Here is a 12,500-nt window from a genome sequence, read left to right on the forward strand (position 1 = left end):
TCCTATAGGTAAGAGTCTGTTGAAAGAATACTTGAATCATAGATTGTGTGAATTAAGGAAGGTAGTAGGGTCTCTGCAAAAATCTCTGGATACAAAAAGAGAGTTCTTTGTGAAAGAAAAAGTTCAAGTAAAGGAGTGGATGGAACAGAGTTGTGGACGACGAATGAAGATAAGAGCAAACAGGTAGAAGTTGCATCTTAATTTATATGATGTAAGGTAAAGATGTAGACCTATGCTAGGTTTGAACTTGGGCCCCGTTCAGTTGAAATCTCAGACGAAAATCTTTGAGCTATCATAACTCTTTATGTATATATATATATATATATATATATATATATATATATATATATATATATATATATACAGTATATATATATATGTATATATATATATATATATATATATATATATATATATATATATATATATATATATATATATTCAACATATCCAATGTCACTTGAAACTCCAAAAGTTGTTTGCGAGTAGCATCCTCTGCATATGCAACGAGCTTGTTTTCCTCCTTAAATAGCATGAATAGTAACGGATGGATAACACTGCCTTAATGAGTAACAGATATTACATTTCTATAGTCACCACGGTGCCCATCAACAACTAATTTCTATTTCTATTATTATCATTAGCAAATAAACTCAAGTTGCTGTCCTCATGCCAAGCAACAGTGACTGACCTATCTCAATCAAACAACCATTAGGCACCAGCGTTCATCTAAAAGAATAATGAGCTCGTACATAAAATAACAATAACCTTTCTTATACTTCCACAACTACGGTTTTTGAAAACCAAAAAGAAGTTCGAGAAAAAGGAAAATAAAATTCACAAAGCCAGCAAACAACCAATTAGAGACATGATTGCATGACGTGATCACGTTGCCGGACAAGCTAAAAATAGGTGTTTGCTGCCATGCCATAGCATAGCACAAGGCTGGACTTCTACCCCCCACAGGTTTCAGATGTACCCTCCCTACCCCCTTTACCCACATTCCCTTGATGTTTCAGATTAAACTTCTGTTTACTTGTAGCGTGACTTAGAGATTTTGCTTGAGTTTTTATGATTATTTGAATGCAGTTGCATGTTGATACATGCATGTTGGCTTATATACATTAATATTAGGTTAAATAATGCCCCCAAATTGTAGAATACGTAAATATGTTTCCTTAGGTACATTACTATTTGGCTGAAATAATGTTCCAAATTGTATTATACGTAAATCCGTTTCTTTGCAAATGTATATTTAATAATGACAGAATTATTTCTGTAAAATTAAAAGATCCACTTTTCGTAAAATATTATTAGGTTTAATTTGCATATGTATTCATCGGGTCTTTTTATTCCAACAAACAATAAAAAAATCTTAGTTGAAATTTTTGACGAGATGATTCCTATTCAAATATCCGGTCCATGATTATTGTTATTATTTATTTATCTATTTATTTATTTTGCAAAATCTACCGGAGTCCCTGTGCTTATAATAATAATAATAATAATAATAATAATAACAACAACAAAAACAACAACAACAACAACAATAATAATAATAATAATAATAATAATAATAATAATGATAATAATAATACTATAAACTTCTTTTGGGATTTCACATGTCAATATTAATATGTTGATGTGAATCTTTCTCTACAAAAGGAAAATAAACCATATTGTAATAGAAATAATTATAAGCATAAATGATCACGCACACACACACACACACACACACACACACACACAGTACCGGAGCTATGGATGTATTTTCAATAATACTGAAAATACAATCACATATCAATGACAAGATTTGACTAATTTTTTAATTAAAAAAATTTAAATACTATTGAGTGTATTGCCTGAATTAAAATTGATAAGTTAATTGGAAAAAATATAAACAAACAGTATCCTAGAGTGAGAGAGAGAGAGAGAGAGAGAGAGAGAGAGAGAGAGAGACAGGATGATGAAGAAATTAATAAAAAATTCATGGAGAGAGAGAGAGAGAGAGAGAGAGAGAGAGAACAGGATGATAAAGAAATTAATAAAAAAAGTTTATGAAGTGAGAGAGAGAGAGAGAGAGAGAGAGAGAGAGAGAAGAGGATGATAAAAAAATTAATAAAAAAAATTTATGAAGTGAGAGAGAGAGAGAGAGAGAGAGAGAGAGAGAGAAGAGAGAGAGAGAGAGAGAGAGAGAGAGAGAAGAGGATAATAGGACAAATGATGATGAAGAGGAGGGGTATGAATAGATCGCTGCTAGGCCGGACCACAAAGGGATTCGCTAATCGGCGCTTTCCTGCTCTTTGTGATACGGTAGCCTTTGGGTCATTTTCCTTTTCGGCTTTTACAAACAACCGACTAACGGGAGGATGGAAGCTTTGACTGGCCCTGCGTAGTTGTTGTTGTTGTTGTTGTTCTTAGCGCCAGTAAAACTTAGCACTTGATGTGACCAATTTGTGGAATGATCTTCCTAATCATGCGGTTGAATCGGTGGAACTTCGAAAGTTCAAATTTGCAATGAATGATTCAATGTTGAACAGGCTGGTTTAAGATTATTTTTATAGTTTATATATGAAAGATCTGTATATGAAAGATCTGTTTTAATGGTTCATTACTTCTCTTGTAGTTTATTTATTTCATTTCCTTTCCTCACTATAGTCAATTCTTTTTAGTGAGGCAGATTTGCACCGACTCGCAGCGGTGCCCTTTTAGCTCGGAAAAGTTTCTTGATCGCTGATTGGTTGGACAAGATGACTCTAACCAATCAGCGATCAGGAAACTTTTCCGAGCTAAAAGGGCACTGCTGCAAGTCGGTGCAAATGCACCTCATCAAAAAAAAATCGAGTATAGGTTATTGTTTCATGCTGGAGCTCTTGAGATTATAGCATCCTGCTTTTCAACTAGGGTTATATCTTAGCTAGTAGTAACAATAATAATAATGATAATTGTTGTTTGAGGTCTTATTTCATAGTGTGGAATAACTTAGTAAGCAGTTTCAGAGGTGATTAATATGGTACTATTATGATGAGCAAGACGAAAGTATCAATGTGATACCTGTGTCTCTGCCACTGACCACTGCTAAGCTTCACATCCTACAGCATATTATAAGAGCTAATTATAGTGTATTTACATACACATATACATATACACACTTAATGTATATATTTATGTACATATATGTGTCTATCACTGGTGCAAAAATCTTCATAGTGAACTCAAGTTTATCCAGCCAGCGTGCTTCCTTATTACCTTATATTTTAATACTTTTATCTTATACAGCACTGCATTCTATACATATACTAACATGGCACTGTTTCTTTCAGATATCCTACATGGAAAGATCATACAAGATGATCTAGACGACTTCCAAAGATTCAAAAGATGGCTGGAAACAGGCCGCACAGTACTGGAAGATGATGCCACTGACGGATCAGGATCAACATTTGAAGAGAACTTTTCTAAGGATTTGAACGGCGAAGGTGATCTACGACGCCTCAAGCGGAAGGTTATCTCTCGGGGCGGTCATTACATGATCAGGAGCAGCTCTGGGAACTCCCCTTGGAGTTCAACTAGCTATGACTCATACAGTACCTACAGGACCAGCAAGCCGAGGGGTTATGGTTACAACCCCCGCGGCAGGATTGGAGACAGTGGTATAAGAACAACGACCTTTGGCGAGATCATTCGAAGCAAGCCAGCACAGCGTTCTCCTAGGAAAAAAATAGCGCGTACCTTCAAAGGCGAGATTGCTCAGTATGCCATGCTTCATGGGCCCAGGAAAGCAGCTATGCATTACGAGAAGAGGGTAGGCAGGAGACTCAAAGAAAGAATCATTCTCAAGTTTGTTCAGAGGTACAAAGATAGAGTGAAGAAAAACAAAAAGAAAGCAAGGTCTTGAAAGAAACGCTCCTTTTGGACACTTGGGTACCTGAATGACAACTTTTAGATACCTATATATAATGTACATGGCTAAGTTGTCTCCGAAAATACGATTCACCTGATATCTTCTGCAGCCATTGGTAAAGTGTTTGCATAAATTTGATTTAGCTAAATATAGCTGGCATATCTTTAACTTGAGTATTCCCATACACCTGTGGAGTTTCTAGATAACTGAGATGTGTTAGTGCTCAGTTAACCTAGGTTAGAATATTCCAGATACCTTAGTTAATCAGTTGTACCCCTAGTAACCTTTCGCTGAAGTGGCTCCATATACCTCAGTTATTAATATGATTATGAAGTTACCTTATCTGAGTGGTTTCAGACATGATTTAGCCGAATTTCTTAAATAACCTCAGCTGAGGTCTTCTCAGACATCCTAATTGGATAAAAACTACTGTACTAATCTTAGAAATCTTTGATGTGGTAGTTCCTGACACCTAAATCAATCATTTATGCTCTATAAAACAGTATTGGGTAGTTTTGAACACAAGATTTTGCCATTTACAGCGGGAGGTCCTTTGATGAAGTGGTTCCAGCTGCAAAAGCCATCGGTATATCCCTAGAAAAATCTTAGCTGATGTGGTTCCAGACACTTGATTTAGCCAATCATAACGAGAAAAACCTTAGCTGTGGGGAGATGGTTTCCATTCACTTAGTATAACCAGACATCTACGGAAAAATTCAGCTTTGATGGTTCCATACTCCAGAATAAGTTATTTATCTCAGGGGTGACTATATCTCAGATGTTCCTAGACATATATCTCAGTCAAGTGCTTTTGGAGTAGCCTTAGAAGCAGTACCTTCTGAAACCTGAATCAGCCATATATCATTCGAGAAACCTTAGCTCAGGAAGTCTTAGAGACGAGAGTTAGTCAAATGTTAAAGACGAAGTAGTTACAGATGCCAAAGTTTGTCGAATAAGTTATCTTTTGTAGTGGAGGTAGCAATTACGCAAGAACATGATTGGGATTTTATATTGGTGGCATTTAAGTTATATAATGAGGTCAGCCACATACCCAAATGCGTTTTACTACTTCCCCGCTGTATATTTTATATTGGATGAAATTGTATTAATGTCCTGTACCAGAAAAAAGAGGATTTGCAAAATTATTTCATTAACATGAATCAGTAATAATTAGCAGAAGTTAAGTAGGCATTTTAATCTTTACAGTACTTACAAAAAAAAATTTTATGAGTCCACATGAATCTATAAAAATTTATCAAAATATAACAATTAAAGTTATATAATTTATGCATCAGAGGACGTGATGCTTTTGATTGATTGGTTTAAAGTTTTCTGGCATGCTGAACTGTGATGCTTTTGTGAATATAAAAGATTAGTGAAAGGAAATAAAGAGAGCTGTACAATAGATTACAATTTCATATAAACAGGACTTTATATGTTAAGTACATTTTACTATTTCTCTATAATTAAATGAAATCAATATTCATTAAGATATCTTAAAACGAATCTTATTGCAAGGTTCTTACAAATTATCAACTAAGACTAAGTTTTATTAGTCTTAAGGTATACTATTTTCCTTTGTATCACAGTATGCCTATTTTTGTATATGCTCTATAGATATTTTAAATTTTCGATTGTCATTCTTTCTCAATGCACTTCACAAAGATTGGAATTTTAATGATCAAAAATAAATTTGCTTCAAAATTTGATTTTGTTTTGAACAACGAAGTACTCCAAGGGAATGTGTTGCCACCTATGTTGTTTATCCTCCTCATGGATATTGTAATACGTAGAGCAGTCTGAGATGGTAGAAAAGGATTGGACTGGATTGGTGATAGGAAATTAGCAGACCTAGAGTATGCTGATGATGCTGTCCTTGTTAGCAGAACACCACAGGATTTGCAATGCTTGCTTACCAGAATGCATGAAATATCACACGAGGTTGGGGTCAAGATAAATAGAAGAAAGACGGAGGTGTATGCAATGGAAGATGAAATATCATTGGAAGGAGAAAGTATTAATGAGGTAGAATCCTTTAAGTATTTGGGAACTATGATCTCAAATACAGGGTCTTTAGAATTAGAGTTTAGTGAAAGATTGAAAAAAGCATATCAGACAATGGCTATGTTAAGTAAAATTGGAAGTCAAATCGGCTGAAATTACATATAAAAATCAGACTATATGTCAGCTTTGTGAGATCGGTGTTACTATATGGACATGAGTCATGGTATGACAATGAAAAATCTTTAATAGATTTAGTAGATTTGAGAACAAAGCTCTCAGAAGGATATTGAGAGTTAAATGGCAGGACAGGGTTAGAAATGATACTATAAGAGAGATTACTCGAGTACCATATGAGGATGAGATCATGATGAGGAGTAGATGGAGATGGTTTGGGAATGCTCTTCGCACTCCTCAATAGAGATTAGTTCACCAAACGTTCAGCTGAGCTCCACATGGCAATAGAAGAGTTGGAAGACTCAGGCCTACATGGCTGAGGACTATAAAGCTCGAAGTAGGCGATGATAAATGGAGAAGTGTTGAATTAAAAGCTCAAGATAGAGACGACTGGCGAAATCTATGAGGCCCTTTGCGTCAATAGGCGTAGGAGGAGATGCTGATGATGATGATGATTAAATAATATAGAGATTTCAAATGATTTTGATTAAGATGCAGGAAAAACATTATACAGACAATTCTTTACTTCAATTGTTACCTGAAGTTAAAATATGACTTTTAACATAAAAATACACTAAAATTTCTGGACAATCATATACAATTAACTTGTAAAAAGTTGAATATATTCTAAGTCTTCGACATAAAACATTTGTTAATGGGCTGTCTTTTTTTTAACACCCACCCCCCAAAAAAAATCCTTATATAGTATTAAAATCTATCATTCTAATTCTTTGGCTGTCTTAGTCTCACTAACCATACTTAGATTATAGCGTAATTTTTTATCTTTATTTCTCTTTCAATTTAAGATGAAATGACACTATATTTTCGCTTAACGTCTATTTTGTATTAATATTAAATGGATGTACAGTTTGAATCAAAAGAGCGCAGACACTCAAGGGAAATCTTTCGTCAGATATCTCTAGTGTTCCCATGACAAAACAGACAAGGTGTTGCTCTTCTTACTACTACTATGAAATGGGCGAAACCTTCTCTAACCTTAGCGAATCAAAGACAGTAAAGGGCTGTCTTTGTTAGCCAAAGCATACAAAAGTTTCAAATCCAGTCGCTATATTTCAATTCTTTATTATCATTTGATGTCTCAACTATCCACTGCAAATACAAAACACTCTCTCTCTCTCTCTCTCTCTCTCTCCTCTCTCTCTCTCTCTCTCTCTCTCTCTCTCTCTCTCTCACACACACACACACACACACACACACACATATATATATATATATATATATGTATATATATATATATATATATATATATATATATATATATATTTATCTCTCTCTCTCTCTCTCTCTCTCTCTCTCTCTCTCTATATATATATATATATATATATATATATATATATATATCAACAATTACTACTTTTTCATAGGTGGGGCTAAGTAAAAACTCCAGGGAAGGGTTCTGTGGGGAGGGAGAGTTTCCTCTTTACCATCCCTTGCCCCGGCCAGTCCGAGACTGAGGAAAAATGGAAGTCATCTCTGTCTTAGGACTGCGGATAGACGTTAAATTAGTATTCTTGATACAACTTGTAAGATATTGTATCATTACCTAAATATTATTTGATAACCATTAATGTCCTAGTAAATATTTCTAATCGTATTCATTCTTAGTTGATTTGTAAAAGATAGCAGCAGTAAAATAAAGTAGTTGTTGTTGAAAGTTTAATAAGTAACGTAATTCAAGTATCAACATTGTTAAATAGATAATCAGTGATGGATACAATGGTTACTGATGACTTCATAACCCCTTGAATACAATCAGAATTTATTATTTCGTATCGAAAATATTTTGTATTGAAGTAAATGAGGACGCTATTATATTCTGGCAAAAGCTATGAGAAATTTGTTTTATTGACAAATCATATAAGAAAACAAGCTTTTTAAGTCTCAGAACGACTTAAATTTGTCATGAAACTTTGATATACCTATTCTCCTAAAATGTATTCTCCTCTAAATTGTCGGAGAAAATACATTCGCAGATGGCATAAGACAAAATTATTCCCCATGTTAATACCCTGACTGTAAGTTATAAATGGTTATATAATTGAAAGTAGCTTTATCTTGAGAAATTACACTGCTTGGAGATCAAACTGACTTCTTATCAATTTCATGTACAACGTTCTTACAATCTTGATTCAAATAGGCTTAACTCTGTATGATAAAGTCCTTATTTACAGTTATCAAGTGCCTGAATTAGCACAGGTATGTGGTGTTGGATGTGGGCTTTTGGATCGGGTTAATTACTCCAGGTTATGAGCGCTTAACGAGCGAAAAATACATTACTATCCGGGAAGCTCTAGTTCGGAGTCTTCGAGCAATAGCCCTCCATACCAGCTCCTCAGCCATCATGGTAATAGTTAAACCACAATTTCTACAGCTGATGCAGTAAGCGGGGAAAGGGAAAAACCAAATATTAAAATATCTCGAAAATAAATGTTTGATTGTCCTTTTAATCACTAAATGACACAGCTGAGGATTCCCAAATATTTTCTTTCACTCTTTAGATTTTAGTTTCTGAGCTTCTTCCTCTATCCCCTGATATGTCTCGTTAGGTATTTATTCTTTAACATTTGTGTTCCTTTTATACATTATTTAATCATATATTTTATCAATCATTCTCATTAATTTTAAAATGAATGGCCTTCCCCTCCGGTGCTCGTCTTAGACCGTCAATATTAGTTCCTAGCTAATCACCATCCCTCCAGAAAAGAAATCTCTCCTGAGCGGCAACATGATTCATGAAACACCTTCACTTGACCATTCCAACTTGGAACTATTTGATATTTGTGTGAAGCCAAGACAAGATATTCATTAGCTAGATTCAGAATAAAGGCATTTGGAGCATTGTATTTCATTTTCCTCAATCTTCGTTTTTACAATCTCCATCAAAGCAAAAAAAAAAAAAAAAAAAAATTGCATTGTGAAGCCTGCTTCCATAAGTGATGTCACTCAGATTTTTTATACAATATAAGTCTTATTCCTTTATCATTATTCCAGTTAACGAAAATATCCTGGTTGATTTTAAAGCAAACGGGAAAATCTTTCTATAGAGCACTTAACGTATATGAAGGACCATAAAATACAATGATCTAACTATATCGAGCCAGACAAATGTTGGTACAGTATACGGATCCTTAAGGAAGTAAATCCTCCAAACACACAATAGACAAAAATTCACTAATTACAGCTATTTTTTTTTTTTTTAAATCACTCATTATTCAAATCAGCATTTATATCCAACAAAATAATCCCACTATATATACCTGTGATAACTATCTCCAATTTTGCCATTTGGCCTCGATAATTATCAAGTGAATAAAGCTTTTGGGATAAAGATTGAATTAGCAATGAAGCCTATCACTGTATATGTTTAAAGTTTTGGTTCAAATGTCAATGCTAATCATTCTTGGCCACAATCACATACGGTGAGACGGCAAAGCTCACCGAAAAGGGAATGTTAAAAAAAAAAAATAATAATAATAAAATAAAGGGCAAGTGGCTTAGGGTCTAAATACACAGCGCATTTCCTTGAATCTGAATAACTTGTGAAATACTTTACTGTAAAGTATCCTTACGTATTACGAAATGTTGCAGTCTATGAATATCTAAAAGCTGAAAAAAAAAATTCAGCAGTTATTCTAGCATTTGAAAAATAACGATGAGCTTTTAGAAGCGTAATACAATCAGTTTTATTGGAAACATTGCATAATACTAAACAAAATTTTGATATGCATAAATGTTTAGAAAGGAGTTTCTGTGCTGGTAGATTACTTCATTAACTACAGTAAGATCAAACAATTTGATCTCTCTCTCTCTCTCTCTCTCTCTCTCTCTCTCTCTCTCTCTCTCTGAATGTCCTTTAGGCCGGTATAACTCATGTATGGCGTTTTTTATTATTATTTTACAACATCCAACCATAACTAAATATACTTTTTCTTTCATCGGTGCCTTGAACAAGACTAATGTCGAAATAATCTAATGTAGCTGTTAACGGAAAGAATCGTTTAGCTACGACACTTCAACAATTTCTACGTGATTTGGCGAATTCATGATATATATATATATATATATATATATATATATATATATATATATATAATATATATATATATATATATATATATATATATGTGTGTGTGTGTGTGTGTGTGTGTGTGTGTGTGAGTATTCAGTATTTGCAGTGGATATTTTAAACGTCAAAAGTAACACAGAATGAAATATGGCAACTCGATTTGTAACATTTTAATGCTTTCACTCACAGCGACAGGCTTTTACTGTCTTCGAGAATGGAGTAGGCAATGGAAGATGAAATATCATTGAAAGGAAAATGAATTAATGAGGAAGAATTATTCAAGTATTTAGAGGCTATGATCTCCAATACAGGGTCTTTAGAACTAGAGTTTAGTGAAAGATTGATTAAAGCAAATCAGACAATGGCTAGGTTAAGTAAAGTTTTGAAATCAAACCGCATAAAATTACATATATCAGTTTAATAAGATCAGTGTTACTCTATGGACATGAATCATAGTATGACAATGAAACAATCTCCAATAGATTTAGTAGATTTGAGAACAAAGCCCTCAAAGGGATATTAGGAGTTAAATGGCAGGACAGGATTAGAAATGAAACTGTAAGAGAGATTACTCAGTGCCATATGTGGATGAGATCATGATGAGGGGTAGATGGAGATGGTTTGGGCATGCTCTTCGCACTCCCCAATAGAGATTAGTTCACCGAATGTTCAGCTGGGCTCCAAAAGGCACTAGAAGAGTTGGAAGACCGAGGCCTACATGGCTGAGGACTATGAAGCGTGACGTAGGAGATGATGAATCGAGAAGTATTGAATTAAAAACTCAAAATGGAGACGACTGGCGAAATCTAACCGAGGCCCTTTGCGTCAAAAGGCGTAGGAGGAGATGATGATATCTAATATAACATAACATATGACATATATAAATATATACATACATACATACATATATATATATATATATATATATATATATATATATATATATATATATACATATATATGTATATATATACATATATATATATATATTACTATTATTATATATTATATAATATAATACATTTAATACATATAATATATATATTATATATTTTATATATTTTATATCATACATATTATACATAAACCCATTATTCTCTTCCTAATCTATGGATATTGATATTGGAAACAGATTAAACTTTAAATTCTTTTCATTTAGACTATATTATCAAATTATTTCAAAGCTTTTCTAGAACCTCATTTATAAAAGGAATATTAGAATTATATTAATTAGAAATCACTTTATAAAGACAACTTTGCCGAAACAGTGATATAGCAAACAAAATAAATGATGAAAAGGAATAATCATCGTTTCTTTATTCAAATACTTACATATAAAAACTTACACAAAAAAAAAAAAAAAAAAAAAATACGAGGATTCCTGTAGGGCAAAAACATATATACATGCATACACACACACACACACACGCACACACACACATATATATATATATATATATATATATATATATATATATATATATATATATATATATATGTATGTATATATATATATATATATATTATATATATATATATATATATATATATATATAATATATATATATATATAATATATATATATATATATATATATATATATATATATATATATATATATATATATATATATATATATATATATATATATATATATATAGCCTATTTCTAGTCAGTCGTGTCCGATGATGACATTCAAAGTTCATCGGTTTGTGATAACTGATGACTTGTTGAATAGGATGAAGGAGAGAAGCATTTGAAACCTATTTCAGTGTCGTGGCCATTGAACTTACGGGGTTTTCCGCCACGCCAGAGGTTGCCCCTGTATACTGAAATGGGTTTCGGCCAACTTCCCTAGCCAATTAGTAGTCAGTCGTGACTGATGGTAGCATTTGAAATTCATCAGTACATCATGAATGTTTAATGATTATTGATTACTTTTATTTGACTAGGATGACTAGGCCGGGTGGTTAAGCCAAGCGTCATCCTCCTTCTCCTCCTCTTATTGCTGCTGCTGCTTTTTTTCTGGATTTTTATCTTTTTTCCTGCTCTTGCTTCTCCTCCTCCTTCTCCTCCTCCTCCTTCTCCTCCTCCTCCTATTTCTGCTGCTGCTTCTTTTTTGGGGGGAGGGATTTTTTACTTTTTTATTTTTTTTGGGGGGGAGAGATTTTCGTTTTCTTGCTGCTGCTGCTTCTCCCCCTCCTTCTCCTCCCACTATTGCTGCTGCTGCTTCTTTTTTTTTTTTTTTTTTTTTTGAGTTTTTAGTTTTTAACTTTTTTGGATTTATATTTTTTTTGCTGCTGCTGTTTCTCCTCCCCCTTCTCCCCATAT

General features: G+C 33.3%; 1 protein-coding gene across 1 annotated transcript in view; it reads left to right on the forward strand.

Annotated features, from left to right (window-relative positions):
* LOC137658197 (uncharacterized) overlaps positions 1-4,915 on the forward strand; it is a 9,047-nt gene extending 4,132 nt beyond the window's left edge. Inside the window, exon 2 of the mRNA XM_068392876.1 lies at positions 3,324-4,915. Within this exon, the coding sequence (XP_068248977.1) occupies positions 3,324-3,898 (575 nt within the window). The 3' untranslated portion in view covers positions 3,899-4,915. The remainder of the gene's footprint in view (positions 1-3,323) is intronic.
* The last annotated feature ends 7,585 nt before the right edge of the window (positions 4,916-12,500 follow it).

This window comes from Palaemon carinicauda, chromosome 19 (genome assembly GCF_036898095.1).
Source record: "Palaemon carinicauda isolate YSFRI2023 chromosome 19, ASM3689809v2, whole genome shotgun sequence".
Taxonomy (NCBI): Eukaryota; Metazoa; Arthropoda; class Malacostraca; order Decapoda; family Palaemonidae; genus Palaemon; species Palaemon carinicauda.